The sequence below is a fragment of the Balaenoptera borealis genome, assembly GCF_965194805.1.
Source record: "Balaenoptera borealis genome assembly, chromosome: 7".
NCBI lineage: Eukaryota > Metazoa > Chordata > Mammalia > Artiodactyla > Balaenopteridae > Balaenoptera > Balaenoptera borealis.
In genome coordinates, this window is record NC_138864.1 from 17135168 (window position 1) to 17156300 (window position 21133).

The window sequence follows — 21133 nt, forward strand, 5'->3', positions numbered from 1 at the left end:
CAAGGGAAAAACAACAAATAACATACAAGGGAATTCCCAGAAGGTTAACAGCTGATCTTTCAACAGAAACTCTGCAAGCCACAAGGGAGTGGCAGGACATATTGAAAGTGATGAAGGAGAAAAACCTACAACCAAGATTACTCTACCCAGCAAGGATCTCATTCAGATTTGATGGAGAAATTAAAACCTTGACAGACAAGCAAAAGCTAAGAGAATTCAGCACCACCAAACCAGCTTTACAACAAATGCTGAAGCAACTTCTCTAGGGAGGAAACACAAGAGAAGGAAAAGACCTACAATAACAAACCCAAAACAATTTAAAAAATGGTAATAGAAAGATACATATCGATAATTACCTTAAATGTAAATGGATTAAATGCTCCCACCAAAAGACACAGGCTGGCTGAATGGATGCAAAAAAAAAGACCCATATATATATACTGTCTACAAGAGATCCACTTCAGACCTAGGGACACATACAGACTGAAAGTGAGGGGATGGAAAAAGATATTGCATGCAAATGGAAGTCAAGAGAAAGCTGGAGTAGCAATTCTCATATCAGACAAAATAGACTTTAAAATAAAGACTATTAAAAGAGACAAAGAAGGACACTACATAATGATCAAGGGATCAACCCAAGAAGAAGATATAACAATTGTAAATAATTATGCACCCAACATAGGAGCACCTCAATACATAAGGCAAATGCTAACAGCCATAAAAGGGGAAAGTGACAGTAACACAATCATAGTAGGGGACTTTATCACCCCACTTTCACCAATGGACAGATCATCCAAAATGAAAATAAATAAGGAAACACAAGCTTTAAATGATACATTAAACAAGATGGACTTCATTGATATTTATAGGACATTCCAGCCAAAAACAACAGAATACACTTTATTCTCAAATGCTCATGGAACATTCTCCAGGATAGATCATATCTTGGGTCACAAATCAAACCTTGGTAAATTTAAGAAAACTGAAATCATATCAAGTATCTTTTCCAACCACAACGCTATGAGACTAGATATCAATTACAGGAAAAAATCTGTTAAAAAATACAAACACATGGAGGCTAAACAATACACTACTTAATAACCAAGAGGTCACTGAAGGGATCAAAGAGGAAATCAAAAAATACCTAGAAACAAATGACAATGAAAACATGATGACCCAAAACCTGTGGGATTCAGCAAAAGCAGTTCTAAGAGGGAAGTTTATAACAATACAATCCTACCTCAAGAAACAAGAAACATCTTAAATAAACAACCTAACCTTACACCTAAAGCAATTAGAGAAAGAAGAACGAAAAACCCCAAAGTTAGCAGAAGGAAAGAAATCATAAAGATCAGATCAGAAATAAAGGAAAAAGAAATGAAGGAAACAATAGCAAAGATCAATAAAAGTAAAAGCTGGTTCTTTCAGAACATAAACAAAATTGATAAACCATTAGCCAGACTCATCAAGAAAAAAAGGGAGAAGACTCAAACCAACAGAATTAGAAATGAAAAAGGAGAAGTAACAACTGACACTGCAGAAATACAAAGGATCATGAGAGATTACTACAAGCAACTATATGTCAATAAAATGGACAACCTGGAAGAAATGGATAAATTTTTAGAAAAGCACAACCTTCCAAGAATGAACCAGGAAGAAATAGAAAATATGAACAGACCAATCACAAGCAATGAAATTGAAACTGCGATTTAAAATCTTCCAACAAACAAAAGCCCAGGACCAGATGGCTTCACAGCCGAATTCTATCAAGCGTTTAGAGAAGAGCTAACACCTACCCTTCTCAAACGCTTCCAAAATATAGCAGAGGGAGGAACACTCCGAAACTCATTCTACGAGGCCACCATCACCCTGATACCAAAACCAGACAAAGATGTCACAAAGAAAAGAAAACTACAGGCCAATATCACTGATGAACATAGATGCAAAAATCCTCAACAAAATACTAGCAAACAGAATCCAACAGAACATTAAAAGGATCATACACCATGATCAAGTGGGGTTTATCCCAGGAACGCAAGGATTCTTCAATATATGCAAATCAATCAATGTAATACACCGTATTAACAAACTGAAGGATTAAAAACCATATGATCATCTCAATAGATGCAGAAAAAGCTTTCGACAAAATTCAACACCCATTTATGATAAAAACCCTCCAGAAAGTAGGCATAGAGGGAACTTTCCTCAACATAATAAAGGCCACATATGACACAAACCCACAGCCAACATCGTCCTCAATGGTGAAAAACTGAAACCATTTCCACTAAGATCAGGAATAAGACAAGGTTGCCCACTCTCACCACTATTATTCAACATAGTTTTGGAAGTTTTAGCCACAGCAATCAGAGAAGAAAAAGAAATAAAAGGTATCCAGATCAGAAAAGAAGTAAAACTGTCACTGTTTGCAGATGACATGATACTATACATAGAGAATCCTAAAGATGCTACCAGAAAACTACTAGAGCTAATCAATGAATTTGGTAAAGTTGCAGGATAGAAAATTAATGCACAGAAATCTCTTGCATTCCTATACACTGATGATGAAAAATCTGAAAGAGAAATTAAGGAAACACTCCCATTTACCACTGCAACAAAAAGAATAAAATACCTAGGGATAAACCTACCTAAGGAGACAAAAGACCTGTATGCAGAAAACTATAAGACACTGATGAAAGAAATTAAAGATGATACCAACAGATGGAGAGATATACCATGTTCTTGGATTGGAAGAATCAACATTGTGAAAATAACTATACTACCCAAAGCAATCTACAGATTCAATGCAATCCCTATCAAACTACCAATGGCATTTTTCACAGAACTAGAACAAAAAATTTCACAATTTGTATGGAAACACAAAAGACCCCGACTAGCCAAAGCAATCTTGAGAAAGAAAAACGGAGCTGGAGGAATCAGGTTCCCTGACTTCAGACTATACTACAAAGCTACAGTAATCAAGACAGTATGGTACTAGCACAAAAGCAGAAATATACATCCACAGAACAGGATAGAAAGCCCAGAGATAAACCCACACACATAAGGTCACCTTATTTTTGATAAAGGAGGCAAGACTATACAATGGAGAAAAGACAGTCTCTTCAATAAGTGGTGCTGAGAAAACTGGACAGCGACATGTAAAAGAATGAAATTAGAACACTCCCTAACACCACACACAAAAATACACTCAAAATGGATTAAAGCCCTAAATGTAAGGCCAGACACTATCAAACTCTTAGAGGAAAACATAGGCAGAACACTCTATGACATAAATCACAGCAAGATCCTTTTTGACCCACCTCCTAGAGAAAGGGAAATAAAAACACAAATAAACAAACAGGACCTAATGAAACTTAAAAGCTTTTGCACAGCAAAGGAAACCATAAACAAGACAAAAAGACAACCCTCAGAATGGGAGAAAATATTTGCAAATGAAGCAACTGACAAAGGACTAATCTCCAACATTTACAAGCAGCTCATGCAGCTCAATATCAAAAAAACAAACAACCCAATCCAAAAGTGGGCAGAAGACCTAAATAGACATTTCTCCAAAGAAGATATACAGATTGCCAACAGACACATAAAAGAATGCTCAACATCACTAATCATTAGAGAAATGCAAATCAAAACTACAATGAGGTATCACCTCACACCAGTCAGAATGGCCATCATCAAAAAATCTACAAACAATAAATGTGGGAGAGGGTGTGGAGAAAAGGGAACCCTCTTGCACTGTTGGTGGGAATGTAAACTGATACAGCCACTATGGAGAACAGTATGGAGGTTCCTTAAAAAACTAAAAATAGAACTACCACATGACCCAGCAATCCCACTACTGGGCATATACCCTGAGAAAACCATAATTCAAAAAGAGTCATGTACCACAATGTTCATTGCAGCTCTATTTACAATAGCCAGGACATGGAAGCAACCTAAGTGTCCATCGACAGATGAATGGATAAAGAAGATGTGGCACATATATACAATGGAATATTACTCAGCCATAAAAAGAAACAAAATTGAGTTATTTGTAGTGAGGTGGATGGACCTAGAGTCTGTCATACAGAGTGAAATAAGTCAGAAAGAGAAAAACAAATACCATATGGTAACACATATATATGGAAACTAAAGAAAACAAACGGTTATGAAGAACCAAGGGTCAGGACAGGAACAAAGACGCAAATGTGGAGAATGGACTTGAGGGCACGGGGACGGGGAAGGGTATGCTGGGACGAAGTGAGAGAGTGGCATGGACTTATATGTACTACCAAAATAGCTAGCTAGTGGGAAGCAGCCGCATAGCACAGGGAGATCAGCTCGTGCTTTGTGACCACCTAGAGGGGTGGGATAAGGAGGGTGGGAGGGAGATGCAAGAGGGAGGAGATATGGGGATATATGTATATGCACAGCTGATTCACTTTGTTATAAAGCAGAAACTAACACACCATTGTAAAGCAATTACACTCCAATAATGATGTTTAAAAAAAAGGCTTCCTAGCCAAAAACGAGATATGCCTCTCCAACACTTATGCAAATCTTCTTTACAATTTTAGGTGAAACATCATAGTTTTCAATATTCCTGGAGTATATATGGTGGTGGTTTTGTTAAACATGCTCTCCACTCCCTATGTTTCTAACTGGTTATTATTGGTACATAGTCTTTAAAAGCTATTGCTTTAGAATATATGTATTAGTATATAATATATATTAGTATGCTGTGTGTATATACATACATACACACACACACACACACAGTGTGTATATACACACACATTTTTAACACTTGCCATTTTACCAAATTTTTTATTCAAGGAATTTAAGGTGATTTCCTTGCATGCTGCATGTATGCAATGCTATCAGATACAAATTATGATAGTACACCTATTATTGGGTTCACTTTTCTAACACTACTAGTTAACTAGTTAGTGCTTCTATAACACTCTTAAAATAATGATACTGCTAGTCAATTTTTTCTCATTATTGCCTTTATTTCTAGTATTTCACCACTAAATATTATTTAGTCCGTTTGTGATACATATTTTATCATGTTAAAGAAATATGCCTCTACACTTAATTAGCAGTTTATAATTTCAGCAAATGCCTATTCAACACTATCAAGAGAGACATATTATTTTATGTCTATTAAAATGATGAATTATAATAATGGAATTCATAAAACTAAAACATTCTTGTATTCTTAGGATGGCCCTACTTGACTCTGCAAGTTAATTTTTAATAAAACATTACATACTACTGGCTAATCACTCATTTTAGAATTTTTGTATTAATATTCTGCAGAAATTTTTCATGCTGTCTTTGTTAATTCTTGGTGTTTGTGTCATACTAAAAGTTCCAGCAAGTTTTATTTCCTACATAGTATAGAGAATTGGTTGTAAGTTTAGATAGTAAGTAAAACTATCTAGATTCAAATCTCAATTTTGCCACTTGCTAGTTGTATGACTCTGAACAAATTCTTCACCTCTCTAAGGTTGTTTTCTTAACTGTAAAAACAAGACACAACTTAACTGAAGTAATTCAGGTGGAATTCCTAGAACAATACTTGTATCATGTATAAACTAAATAAATACTAACATCATTAATAGAAACCCTAGTATCCAATACAATTAGGAACAGTAGTTGGCTAACTGAAAAAATGGGTTAGAGAAAATCATTACCAAAAAAAAAAAAAAGAAAAAGAAAGATACACAGATACATGATTTAAACATTTTATTTTTACTAAAAGTGTATAAATGTGCATTTCCCAACTTTCTGACATAGGGCCATGGCCTTCTCTTTCATCAGAGGACTCACTGAATGGGATTCTACATTAGCCAACTCTGTTAAGTCTTTGCAAAGCACTGCATCTGTCTATAGTTAATTAAACAACATATGTACAATAATAAAATGTTTGTATACAAAACGGGCAACAACTACCTCTTGGTCGTCATACTCTTCAACTGGTGGAATAAATACGTAGCCTTACTATAGAGTGGTAATCTACTAGCTGCAAATATTCAGCTTGCTATGTTATCAAGCTAGTATTATTTACAGATGGAATGTAGAGCATCAATTAGTCCAATAAGTCTGCTGAAGGGAAGGTTCACAGTACATGGGTATGTATGTGCCTTATACCAATATCTTCCCTAAAAATTCTCATCCATATTTTGAAACACTCATGCAAATCTTACAAGTTGCAAATTAATATTATTATATATGAAAACCAAAGCTCTTTTATAAAAAAGAAATTTATTTAAAATATTAAAGAGAAAGATGATTAACACATAAGTCCTATGACCTAGGTCCTATAATAGGCTCCAAATAATGAAGACCTATGCTAGTGAGTATATGCATGTATTTTGGTATGTCTGCATATACATATAAACACATGTGCATATACATATGTAAAAGAGTATTTCTTTAAAATATCCCCAAACATTAATTCTTCCATACTGCCACACTCCGAAAAAAAACAGAATCTACCATTCATTCTCTCCCCCCTCATATTTACTCCTCCTTCCCAGTCTTATCTTTAGGGACTCAAACACATTAATCTAATCACAAAATATCTAGGGACTTTAAGATCCTTAATTTTACTAGAACAATTATCAGAGTGCCTGCATTCTAGTTTCTCCTCCATTCAGCAATCATCAGCCTTCAACAGAAACATGATGTTCTCCTAGAAACACAAGCGTGAAAAAATTTTAACTTCCTACAGATATTACAAATATTAAAATCACAAGCTTACCTTATTAATTCTAGTTGTGCAAGCTCCTGATTTGCTTGAAATATAGGTTTTTTAGTGAAGAGTTCACCAAGGATACATCTAATGGGAAAAATATCCACCATTACCAAATGGTATGATTTTACTTCACTACCAAGTTTCAAGTAAATTAACCAGTCAATAAGCCTATCTTACCCACAGCTCCATACATCAATAGCTGGTGTGTATCTTTCTTCTCCCAGCAGCAGTTCAGGTGGACGGTACCATAAAGTGATGACCTTGTTAGTATATGGACGACTAAAAAACACAGAAAGCACTCTTTAGAGTCAGTATGTGTTAGAAAAAGAGAAGTTCTCTTAAGAAATATTATTTGGCTAATCAAAGCAATCCTACAATCCTAACTAAAACTACTTTCATCTGCCTACAGACATGCTATGACATCTAATACAAGATCATAAAATACATCTGAAAGCAATGTGATTACCTGAAAAATTCCCTTAATATATAAAAATAAAAAGTTGTTGGCTTGTTTTCAGTGTAATACGGTCAAAGAAAGATCTTTATATCAACTGTTGGCATTGATGATTTTGACCAAATCTGGCAAATCACTAATGTATGGCAAGATACGGTTCAAACTGTAACCACCTAACAAAAGTTTTCAACTGGGCATATCTTTCCTTGGCAATATTTCATTGATTTTAACGCACTTTGGTATGTGAATAGAAAGTACAGAAATGTAGACTGTAGTAGTTCGGGTCTACTCTGCCAGGAACCACTAGCGATAGGTAAGATACTTTATCAGATGATTCCTTTGTCACCTTCTAACAATGAGGACATATATATATATACTACTACCATGTTGTCATAGAAGATATTATCTAGTAAGCTGTATAAGTGTTTTCACTCCTCTGAGAATGATCCTATTGTAGCTGATTCACATGAGTAAAGACGGTCTAAGAAGTTAGAGGCAGTTCTTCGACTGTTCTGTGTGATCACGTATGTCTTTAGGTCAATTCTAAACTTCTCTTCCTTTCCAAATATCCTCCAAATCACAAGGATGCAAAGGCTGTATCACAGGAAATTTCCCAGAATGGCTGTATTCCCAGCCCAGTTACCTGAGGTTGGCTTGGACCCGGACCAGTTTGGGGAAGGAAAAAAAGGAGCATATAATTTATAAAGCAATTCCCTCTTGCCAACTGTAGGTCTGAAGTTCCAGGCAGCCTAAGACCTGAGTAGCCTGCTCCCACACTGCCAAATTTCTCCAAATAATTTAAACACTTAGACTGTAAGCCATCGAGGACACCAGCGCATTACCACAGATAGGACTATAGTAATAGTGTGCCAAAGCCAGGAAAAAAGTGATACTTGACTTTGGTATAAATTGTGAAAAGAGAAGATAGTCTAAGAAGTATGTTTTCAATAGCCAACTAGGATTAGATTTTTCTAACATTATTAAATTACTTTTCTTAGTGATTTTTGCTTGTTTTTACTAGCATCACTTATCTTCACATAACGAGGAAATCTTTTAAACTCTAGCTGTGCTAATTAAGCTGGATTTAATCATTTAAAAATATGTTCACCTCTTTACGTCTTAACACCTTTTAAATTTGAAATTCCTTCCCATTTTTCTCATTCAAATCTATACCTCCTTTAAAACAGGGTGAAAGACCCATCTCCATAAAGTCTAATCTTTTATTAACAACAGATTTATTTTTAAAGAAAGATTTGTTTTCATATTCTTAAATTTACACCATATTTACCACTGTAATGAACTATTTTGTTTTCTCTATGTTCCCAGAAAAATCAAAAGACCTCAAAGACCATTCTTTATTATGAAAAAAATAGTACCCACACACTAAGCCCAGAACAACGTTGGGCATAGGGCAGACCTTTTACTATATATGGCCCTGCAACTTTAGGTGACATATATGAATTAGCTGGGTGGGGGAACAAAGTTTGAGAAAATTATGGTAAGTAGTTTTCTAAAATATTTCAAAGATCTATGAGCATGTGAAACGTATGATCTTGCTACTAAGGTACAACTAGGTATCTACAGTCTCAAGAAAAATGTTTAAACTAATGTAAATCTGTCAGTAAATAGTTAATTTTTTATCTTTTTATGTTAAGAAATGTTTTAAAATATATTTAAAAAAAATTAAAGTCTGCTGTATTATATGGAGAAATTACACAAATTAAGGTTAGTAAATTTTATATTTAAATAAAAGATTATTTTATTTGTGTGTTAAAAAGAAACAACAGATCCAAAATGGAGTCACTTGTGTTAACTCCCACACCAGCAAACCAAGACTTACTACCTAACCTAACTGCAGATTCAGCCCCTCCCCAGGAAAGGCATCTTAACCAATCGGTCTGGAATTTCCTGGTCAGCACTAGTGAGGTCACCTGCCACACAGACCCCTCCCATCCCTTAAAGGAAAGTGACCTTGCCATGGACAATCTGCTTTCTGCTAGTATAACTTTCTTGTCCCTGCCCCCTTCTGCCTTTAAAAACCCTCCATTTTGTATAGCTCCTCGGAGCTCCCTTCTACTTACTAGATGGGATGCGGCCTGAGTCAGGAAGTGTTTAATAAAACCAATTAGATCTTTGAATTTACTCAGCTGAATTTTGTTTTTTAACTGTATGATATATCAAGTTCTAGGCAACATTTAAACACAGTCATCTTTAGCAGTTAAAATTAGACCAGTTCACTTTTTCATTAACTCTCATCAAATTCAGAAGTGAAAATATTTAGTACATTTTCAAAAATGATTAAACACAGAGCTAGATGAACTATACTTCTAGGTGTACAGCAAAAGTACTTAATGTATACCAATTAATAGCTTTTCCAAATATATCCAAATGCTCAGTTTCTGTCAGAAGAAAAATAAGAACTACGTAAAGACTGGAAACATTCAACAGTAAAATTTGACATAGAAAGCTCAATTTTAAAACACTAATACAATCTCTAAATTGTGGAAATCCTTTCATTTATGAAGTAAATAAATATTCATACTGATATATATTTTTTGTAAAACAAAGCACCCTCCCAACATTTCTCTTTACAATCAATGAACTATCAACAGAATAGAGATCAAAGATAATCTGCTCAGTAATAGATTCCAACACTTTGCCCTTCAGGGGAGGTGTGACACAGTTATGGCCTTCCGGACCCTACTACGCACCACAAGCAGCGCTGTATTCCTAACAAGGCGAGCACTGCCCTAAGGGTACAGCCCCAGGCTGGCAGGCAGCTCAGCCTCCTGTCTGGTCTGAATAGGTAAAAGGCAAACAGATGATCAGAGCAAGATTTTAGGCCCTTGAAGTCTTTGGAGATTCTGGATAATCCAAATTAAAATTCACAAACCACAGTTGATAAACTCTGTTAAAGACCCTTCTAAGAAATGAAAAAAAAATCATATAATAGGAAATACCTAAATTAGCTTTCAAATGCTTCACTTTTCCAACAATACATAAAGTCTACACATTTCTTTTAGAGCATAACTTATATTTTTGAGAAAAACATGGAAAGAGTTCAGCTAGCTAAGTTCATCGTATGCCCAAATGCCATGTCTCCTTCAGAATCCACTACGTAAACACCTACCAAAACTACAAAAGAAATTTGGGACCTATTTTTAACACCAACCCAACTTCTAAGGTCAAAAACCCAGGAGTCATCCTTGTTTTCTTTTTCCTTCAAATCTCACATCTAATCTATCAACAACTTCTGTCAACTCTACATCCAAATAGGTCCTAAATGCAACCATTTCCCACGATTTCAAGGAAATCTGAGCCACTATCAACTTTAAGTCGGAGCCACTATTATCTTTTTTCTGGTACTACCGCAACAGTCTCTTTACTAGTTTCCTTGCCTCTATCTCTAGCTTTCGTCCCCCACTTTTAAGTTTTTTAAGCGTAAAACCAAGTCATATCAGTTAGTTGCTTAAACTGTCCAGTGATCTCCCACTGCAACTAAATAAAATTTATACTTTACCTCAGGTGATAAGACTATACCCTGGAGTATCTCACTTCCTATTTTTACACTGGGCAACATCTTGGCCCCCTTAAACTTTCCAAGTCTGTTTCCAGGCCTTGCAGTTGCTGAGTTCCTTCTACTTGGAATGTTATCTGCCTAGGTCTTCATTAAGTTATCCTCTTCTCATCACTCAGGTCTTAGCTCAATTTTACTTCTCAAAGAATTCTATCCTAACTGCCTTAGCCAAAATTACCCAAGCAGCCACCCCCAAGCTCACAGTATCCCTACAGACACTATTTTATTTGCTTTGTAGCACTTGGTACTTTAAATTCTTTCCGCTATCCAACAGGTTCGTTGTCTACCTTCTTTCATGACTATGTAATGAGACCAGGGATTGATCTGTCTTTCATATCTCTACTACATAGCCAATAGGTATTACCTAGGTCAGTGTCTGGCATACAGTAAGTACTTATCAATATTTTTAATCAACTGATTTATGCCATAACTACATAACAATAAACACAGTCTTTTTCCTCATGCCATCTCCCCATTCCCTTCTAATTTTACCCTACTTTCCTCCTTTTGATTTTTCCTCAGAAAAATAACTTAAATTTCTGTATCATAACATTGCTACAGAAAAACATAAGTAATCTTTTTCCAATTGATGTTACCTTAGGATCACTTGTGCATTCTTATTACACATGCAAATTTAGAAGTCCTATAAGTACGTGTATCTTAACATATCCAAAAGGAAATTTATTATCTTCTGCCGTAAACCTGCTTCCCGTTTCCTGTCTCAGCAAACAGCATCACAGTTTATGGCAGAGATTGCTAAGCTGTCTTCTAAAATCTGTTCTTCCTTTCTTCAATGGGAGCTGCCCACCTACACTACATTTCCCACCCTCACTGCAGTTAGGTGTGGCCACATGACCAAGTTCTCGCCAAAGGAACGTGAACACAGGTGCCATTTCTTGGCCTGGCTCATAACACCCCTCCCGCCTCTTTCCTAGCTTCTAGCTGACAGACATGGTGATAGACTTGGAAAGCATGTGAAGAAAGGCAGCAAATCTTCCAATATGGATCCTTAAGTGACTGTATGAAGCAGAGTCACCATTTGATCAAACAATATGGTGAAGTATTATCAATTGTGCAGCAAGGTAAAGTAACAACTGCTCCAGATTACTGAGTGAGAAATATAAACTTCTTATTCTTTAAGCCACTGAATTTTGAGGTTCTCTTTGTTGCAAGTTTAGCTTCTCCTAATTAATAAACCATTTATGCAGTTCCTTAAGCAGAAATCTTACTGTAGGGGTAAAGGCAGGGATGTGTCTACCAACACAATAGTCAACCATCAAGTTCTAACGATTCTATATCTTATGATATCATTCATCTCCATCTTTCCAACACCTATGCCCATTGCCTAGTTAAAGCCATAATTATCCTACCTAGGTTTTTTTTTTTTTTTTAATAATCACTACTTTTTTTTTTTTTTTTGATGTGGACCGTTTTTAAAGTCTTTATTGAATGTGTTACAATATTGCTTCTGTTTTATGTTTTGGTTTTTTGGCCACGAGGCACGTGGGATCTTAGCTCCCCGACCAAGGATCAAACCCGCACCCCCTGCAATAGAAGGCGAAGTCTTAACCACTGGACCGCCAGGGAAGTAAGTCCCCCATATCCTACCTAGGTTTATTGCAACAGCTTTCTAACTGATTGCCCTCGCTTGCAGACTTACAAGGTCAATCTACTTTCCAAAGTGCAGTCAAAGTGATAGTATAAAATAAAACGCCAACGTTTACACCTTCAATACACACTGCTGCCTCTGGGAGAATATCCACACAAGACCTACAAAATTATTACTTGGTTCTTGCTCTGCCCACACTGAACTATCAGTTTCCTGAGAAGGCTGAGCAAATGCTCATTTTCTAGAGCTAGGAGATAGAGCCACGGAGAGAACAGAGGTGGCAAAAAAACTTTCAAGAAGATAGTGGTGCTGCAATTATATTTTAAATGTTTTAAATAAACATTTTAAATAAGCTTTTTAATGTACTTTTTAAAGTTAACACTGACAAAAGACAATGAAAATGATTGTTTTATTAAAGTCAAGGAAAAACTCATGATAATTTACTCAAAACTCTTACAAAATAGGTGCCATACCTCACTTTTTACCTTAGGGCTTAATGAGGAAAAAGCAAACACTGAGAAAGTATGCAGACAGAAGGACTTTAATCATAAAAGAAAATTCCAAGGTGGGTGGAGTTAGCAGAGAATAAAGCCAATCTCAAATCACCCAATTCAATATTCGCTTATAGTATTATGAAGAAAATATTCCATGGTATGATTAGGTTGTTGTGTTTACCAATGTAAAGACAGAAGTATAAGATACTGAAACTGTTTTGAAACTAGGACATTTAAATCCCAAGAAAACTAAAGTACTGATATAATAATGAAAATAGAGCATCCAAAGTTAGACAAATAAATAAAAACCAGAATCCTCAAAATTGAACATTTAGAACTTGGGCTACTAGGTTTGGCTACCCACTGTCAACATCCTAAAGACGGTCTTGTTTACATCACAAAGAGAAAACACAAACTGATGTGACATCACACATACGATGTTTTTTTTTCCTTTCGTGGACTAAAAAAAAAAATTACATTATTGAGATATCTACCCAGTCTTTTCACAAAAAACAAATTCATCCCTACTGAAAAAGAAACAGGATGGAAAAACATATAGTGAGGTTCTTAGGTGTTACAGAATAAATTAATACTTTAAACAGAAAACCCTAAAAATAGAAAAAGAACCACTCCAATTTATTCCCACAATTAAAGTTAAATCCCAAGCAATAATTCCATAACCTAGCAAAACACACACACATAAAATCCCTCTGACATTAAATTAGAAAAAGAAAACAGTAACTCCAACAAGCTGTTCCTCTTGGACGGCTAGAAACTACCTTCGTAAAAATCCAGAAATAATGGTCTCGACATTAAATATTCTGAATTTCAACTTCTACTGAATATCTTCATCTGTAAATAAGTCTCATTAACAGTTTTTGAAAAGAAAGCAGACACTATTTCTTTGTCTACTAGGGAAGTGGCACCACCACCAGCAATACTTCTTTTATTTTTCAAACCTTCTACTTTAATGTGGTTAACAAGATATTAAAATGTAAAGTCATCATAAAACTTTCATGTGAAATCTCAGGTAATTTTAAATATTTGATGCTATCAAAATATTTCGCATTTATAGACTTTATTAGATACATAAGGAGCTTTAAGGGAGATGCAGAAATGGAAATATCACACAACTTGCTGGAAGACTAAATGAGCATACTTCATTTGGCAAAAATAAAATATAACATTTGAAGGGCCAACAATTAATATTAATATAATTAATATAACATTTGAAGGATCAGAATTAATCAAGCAGTTACTATGAATGTGTTTTATGCTTTAAGGCATATAAAACACAAAAGTTTAAAATAATGATCCCTGTCTTTAAAGTAACTACAATTCTAGCTCCAGTGAAAAGATAAGAACAAAAGTAAAAAGACCAGCACTAAGGAGGCAATTTTAATTCTGAATATAATTTCATCTAGTCCCTGGACAAGCAGCAAGAGGTAATTCTTCCATTCACACCCTACATAGGTTTGGGAAAATTTAGTTTTGGTTTTAATGGCAATTTTATGAAAAGCCACTAGATGGCGATATTGCCTTCAAACATGTTTAAAAAGCTATTTTGTTCACTCTAACTTTCAGGACCAGGAAAGAAAGGTTTTCCAATACACTATAAATATCTTAGAGATTTGAAATCCTTCATCTTAAAGTTGAGAATAACGACATACAGAGATATTAAGTGACTTGTCCAATATTTCAAAACTGGTAAAATGGAAATGCCAGGACTAGAGCCAAAGTTTCCTGATTTAGGCCTAAGGATTTTGAGTTCCTTCCATTAAAAAAGTAAATGTGTTAAGTTATAGTTTCTTCTCTAGAAAGTGAAATTAATTTCAACTTACATGTAAAGTGCATATTTTTTCATATGAGACGGTCACATAAAGAGAAAAAGATACTCCATTACTTGGAAAAGCACTGTAGCAAAGACTTGGTAAAATAAGAACTCAGAAGAGGATTTATCATTGTGGCTAAAAGTCCTGGGGAAAGTTGGACTTAAAACAGCTACTAAAAAACTGAACAGATATGAAGAAATGAGGCAAAAACCTCTGTTCTCAAGTTCTATATTTCCCAAGGCCAAATGGAGCAAAGCATGAATACTGATGTTCAAAACAAGAAAATGATTCAAGTTTAAAGGAATCACTTTCCCCCCTAATTTTAGCCCAGTGGTTCGCGTTTCCTCTATTGTAGCACACGTGACAGAGGAGATCCATACTGGTCACCCACAACCCCATGCTCAATTCCTACATACTAGCTGTAGCTCCAACAAGTTTTCCTCAAATTCAAAACAGATATACTGGGACCTCCCTGGTGGTGCAGTGGTGAAGAATCCGCCTGCCAACGCAGGGGACACGGGTTCGATCCCTAGCCTGGGAAGATCCCACATGCCGTGGAGCAACTAAGCCCATGCACCACAGCTACTGAGCCTGCGTTCTAGAGCCCACGAGTCACAACTACTGAGCCCACGTGCCACAACTACTGAAGTCCGTGCACCTACAGCCCGTGCTCCACAACAAGAGAAGCCACCGCAATGAGAAGCCCGCGCACTGCAATCAAGAGTAGCCCCTGCTCACCGCAACTAGAGAAAACCCAGGCGCAGCAACAAAGACCCAATGTAGCCAAAAATAAAAATAAATTAATTAAAAAAAAAAAAGATATACCAAATCAAATAAGTGAGAGAGATGTAACTGATGCTATACAGTGATAAGCTGAAATCTGCTCTATTTTGAAAAAAACAAGAAACCCTACAATAATTTCTTGAACACTTCATTCTATCTGTAATAGCTAATTACTTAGAAAATACTTCAAAAAATATTTGGATGGGGGTATTATGGTTTCTTTCTGCTTATGATAAAGAAATATGGATGGAAATCATTTGCTGTATGTTTATTTCAAGAAATATCTAGAAAACTTGGGATAATACAGTGATTCTGCTAAAGGCAGTGAATTTCAGTATGTTATTAAAATTTACTAGAACAGTATGTGTATTTTAAAGTCATTCCATTAAATTAAGCCTACTTCTCCGATTTTAAAGAAACTGGAATTATTTGAATCTGAAAAAGAGTAGTTTTAAAGATGTACATAACCCTGAAGGATATTTGCTTATAAAACCAAATGATATACCAAGTTTTTAACTTACAAATTTGATTAAGCAGAAAATTTCAGCATACATTACCTGAAGATGCAAAGTTATGGGATTTTAAATTTCCTACTTCCTTAAGTTCAAAATTCTTATATCAATTCAGCAAGGCAATGGGGACCAAGGTTCAGTGAACACGCCACACCCCTGACACTCCATTGAAACCCAACATTCCATTTTAAAAGAGAAAAAAAAAAAATCAATGGGAAAATGGATTTTGACATATAAAATTTGGCTCTACAGTCAGTTCTTCCGGAACATATCTATTTCAATGTGAACAAATATCTGCATAAAAAGAATCTATGAGATGGAAAATGGTAATTTAGCTGTTCTCCATCTCCACAGAAACCTAACATGAAAACAAGAAGAAAGGGATTTATAGTCAAAGTATGATAGACATATACTTCTATTAAGAAAGGATAACCAAACTACAGTGAAATCTCAGTTAACCAGCTAAGCAGGTAGAATCCTTAATTAAGAAGAATTTCCCCCTAAAGAACAGTCATTGAAATTTAGTCATTCAAAAAGTACACTTCAAGTGAAGTTTTGGATTAAGTATACGTAAGGACCAATTTATTTTTTTCCTTCAAATTCTATCAAAAGGCACTATTATACACAATGAAAAGAATAAATAATTGGGAGTTGGAAACTTTGAGCTATACACTCTTGATGATGCTAACAAATATTTTTGGATCTTTCAAGTCACTCAACCCTTTCTAGGTCTCCGTTTTCTCAAACGCAAAATGAGGGTTAGAGCTGTTAAGCTCTAGAACAACTTCAAACAAACAAACAAGCAAAAACATACAACCTTTTCTTAAAATAAAATATTAATTAAAAGTGTAGTAAGTTAAAACAAAGGCCGAAAAGCTCTGCCTAAAGTAGGCACAGGGCACTGGAGCCCTGTCCGTAACAAGCTGTCCCTACCACAGTCTGAGCTTAACAGAACTCTAATGTATCCAAAACATACCATTTAAAAACCTCTAAACACTAAAAATAATTTTCAGAATTATTTCACAGGCGCTGCAAGATTAAAAAACAAACAAATTTTTTACTCTTAAAAAAAAATTCAAAAAGGGGATTTTTTTTTCAACTAACCAGAAACTGGCAAAGATTCAGTGAACATAAATAACTATTGCTAAGAACTCCAATTAACTGATATTTTATTATATCCAATTATGATTACACTAAATAAATTATAGAACTATAATAAGGAATTTATAAATATATGTATATATATTATGTATGTATAAAGAAATAATGCTGTCTGACAAGAAAGGAATGGGCTAATAAACTGGAGATATTAAACCCAGTTAATTTCATAGTTTATATAAAATCCCCTACTTCACAAAAATACTTTATTTTGAAATTACATATTATTCTTCTAAGAATAATCCTAATAAGACAAATCAATTTCACTACCATCAGGCACAAAAGGAGCCAAATGGGATACGAATCCCTAACTTTAGCCACAGAAGCTCCACACAAAGAAGTTATACACTGAATTTCCTCACAATAGTTTGTTTAAATAAAAGGTTCTAGGGAGTTTAAAACAAACACACATATTTATATATAGATATAACTATAGTTAAAAAAAAAAGTTTTAAGTAAGTCCAAAATAATAATTAAAACAAAATATACAAGTTTAAACATGTAACATAAAAAGCATTTACTAAGGTTTTTCATTAAACACAAAAATTACAAACATCTTAACATCTGGACATGCATTAGAAGTTTAAGCATGAATTTTATTTAAAAATTCCTAAGTTCATTTAAGAAACATTTATAATGGCACATTTTAAAAGAAATTATATTTACCTCTAAGTATTAAAAAATCTATTATTTTTACATTGATTTAATGTATAAAATTTTGTAATTAAAATAATCAACCCAACATGGTATAAAACTTCATTATTTCATGTATTTAACCATGAAAAGAAAATTTCCCTTTTGTTAAAAAATAAACTATCAATAAGGTATTCTTAATATAGCTTCTAAAACTGGTCACTAATGTCTATAATATTCATTTGAAAATATTCTTACCTTTCTTCTGAGCTATACAATCGAGCAAGTCCAAAATCTGCAAGTTTTATCTGCCCTCTGGTGGAAGTAAGATAAAATGAACAAAAAATATTAGTCTACTCTGAATTGAGAGTACACATTCATGTTCTATTCCTAGAACTAACCAAAAATTCACTGATACAACTGAAACTTCGATTATACTGCAGTACCCAAGGTTCTACAGGAAAAGGCAAATAGATAAACTCACAACAATATAAGGCAAAAGTTAAGTTAGTACTTTTCTTTGGATAATTTCAGCTACTACTACACTAGTACTGTTGTTACATTATTATGATATATATATATATAGTATATTATTATATATAGTAATAGTACTAATATAACAGTTTCTCAGTACTATTTAGTTCCTATTTAGAAAAGTACACTTCAATGAAAATAAAACAAAATGAGGTAATTCATACTACTTTGGTAATAAGACAAATTACTTGTTCAATTCCAGCCAATAATGCACAAGAAATGAATCACATCATTTTAAATTTATGTTTAATTTTCCAGTTCTTAGAGTGACATGGTGCTCTATAGAACACTTTCTACTGACTAAAATCAGGACCAGGCATGCCTCACTTAAACCAACAAAGAGTACCGATTACAAGAGAATTATCAGAGTTCAGGTTATGTTGTCAGTGAAATATCTAACATAAGCTTTGCATATGTATGTATGTATGTATGTACGTGCATATACACTTCAAAAAAAGTTCACTTTAAAACTGTGATGACTGTTTCTTTAAAAAATTCCAAATTAAAAAAGATGCTAAAACCTATTCTTAACCTAAAACTGAAATCACATCATTAATTATTAGAACCACCATTCACATTATTTGGAAGAATATCAAATGAGAGGGTCAACTAAGTATTTTGGTTGGGGGGGTGCCTATAATCTTTATTACTTCCCTCCCCCCCGCCCCCCCATGGAAGTATGACAGCTGTTATTGAGCAACAACAACAAAAGAAAAGGAGGGGTTAAGTAGTTTGCCCAAGGTCACTTAAACTACTATATGGTTTATGTATACTAGTATATAGATTCAAACTATTATGTGGATTCAAACTCAGGTCTTTATGACTCGAAAACCCCTATTTATATAAGGTCAAAGGGACTGTAAAGTTCTTTAGAGGTTTGATCCAATTAATCCTATTAAATTGCTTGGATTGAGGGGATGGATGGAACTTCAACAAGTCAACTAAGTATTATTTTACATACATTACAAACTATTATTGGAAGTTAATCAACTAAAGTATATTTAACACAACTTCAGACGTAGCCCAAGCTGTAATATTGATTTTGTTAAAATAGTCTGAGCAATAAAAACCTAAATTTTAAATCTTTTTAACAGAATCAAGGTATACATTATATAAGACTCATTTTAAACATATATATCAAACTCATATCATACCTATTATTTAGAAGAATATTTGAACATTTAATATCTCGATGCAAAAAGTTCTTCTTATGACAATAATCCAGACCTTCCATGAGCTGTCTCATAAATGACTTTATGTGATTTTCATTAAAATGAACCAAGCCTGATTCCAGTAGTCCCATCAGATCATGGTCCATATATTCAAACACCAGATAAAATGCACCTAAGAACAACAATTAATACATTAAAGATTTTGTTCTTACAACTTTTCTATAGGTTCAGAATTTTTTAAAAATAAAATGCTGGGGAGAAAATTAACCCTTGAAAAGAACTGCTACTTCTGTCATTTAATAATGTTCATCCCCGTCTCTCTGAATTTAATATCAATACCATCCCAAGGAAATATCTAGCCAGTTTTCTTCTCCCAAAGAAAACTGCTATGATATAAAATCAACACTGCTAATTTCCACACTGCATAGTTTCTGGGTAAGATTGATGTAAAATAAATTCTTAGCTGTTTTACATATTGAACAAATTGTCTCTCAGCAGAAGCTGAATAAAATCAGTATAGTTCATCAAAGAAAATTTAAAGATGTTATAAGAATTACTTTTAATAAAAAAAAGTCTGGGCTCAGTCGGGCTTTAGATTACTTCTATTAAGTTTTCAATAAACATATAATTTAATTCTTTTATACAGCTCCAGAGCATTTGAAAGCATACAAATTACAACTTTATAATACCAGCTTATTAATCCTGCTACTAAAACCTAAAACAGCACATAGCACATACACAACATACATACAATAGATTCAAAATTCCTAAATGAAACTTGCACAAATTGAATCTAAAGCTATATCTACAAATATCTCAATCAGGCAGTTTAATTTATCAATTCAAGAATGGAAAAGCTAATAAAATTCAATACATCTATCTTTCAAAGTAAAAAAGTTATCAATATGCCAAAAAAAGGCATCTGAAGAAAGTTCATGATCAGTTCGTGATTAAAAACAGAGCAAAGGGAATTCCCTGGCAGTCCAGTGGTTAGGACTCGGCGCTTTCACGGTGGGGCCCAGGTTTGATCCCTGGTCCAGGGATCCTGCAAGCTGTGTGGCACGGCCAAAAAAAAAAATACAGAACAGAGCAAAGATTTCACAGTAAACTTGCAATAGAAAGATTCTTTCCTAAAAGTTTATAATGGTACCTCTCTGAAATCAATAACTATCGTCATATTTAATAGTAAAATGCCAGATGCTGTACACAAGACAAGAATGTTCATTATTACTAACTATTCTAGAAGTTAGTAAGTAAAATTAAAAACAAAGTATAAATACTGAAAGTGACAAAAACATGATTATTGGTATATGAGATGACGATTCTAAAAGATCCAAAAGAATAAAAAAAAAGTAGCTGCGTTAGAAAAAAATCATACACAAAAAATAGAAGACTTTATATATGCCAGCAACAATTAGAAATTAAAATTAGAAACAATTAGAAAGTAAAATTTAAATGACTCTGCAATAGAAAAAAAATACTATAAACAACTAGGAATAAACTTTAACAATTATACGAATTTATTAAGGATTCACCAAATTGTAAAATTCTGTATTTTAATGCAATTTCAGTAAAAGGACCAATGATCTGTTATTTTCTTTTGCTGAAAGAACACTTA

The 21133-nt window shown here is 34.1% G+C and overlaps 1 protein-coding gene across 4 annotated transcripts in view; it reads right to left on the reverse strand.

Annotated features, from left to right (window-relative positions):
• The window catches only part of CDK13 (cyclin dependent kinase 13), a 113700-nt gene that overhangs the window by 22937 nt on the left and 69630 nt on the right, over window positions 1-21133 (reverse strand). For 3 of the 4 annotated variants that reach the window (XM_082399710.1, XM_082399711.1, XM_082399709.1), the window contains exons 6-9: window positions 19498-19687; window positions 18068-18124; window positions 6935-7036; window positions 6764-6841 (exon numbers count right to left, since the gene is read on the reverse strand). In XM_082399710.1, coding sequence (XP_082255836.1) covers window positions 6764-6841; window positions 6935-7036; window positions 18068-18124; window positions 19498-19687 — 427 coding nt within the window. The remainder of the gene's footprint in view (window positions 1-6763; window positions 6842-6934; window positions 7037-18067; window positions 18125-19497; window positions 19688-21133) is intronic. The other variant, XM_082399712.1, reaches the window with a different exon arrangement.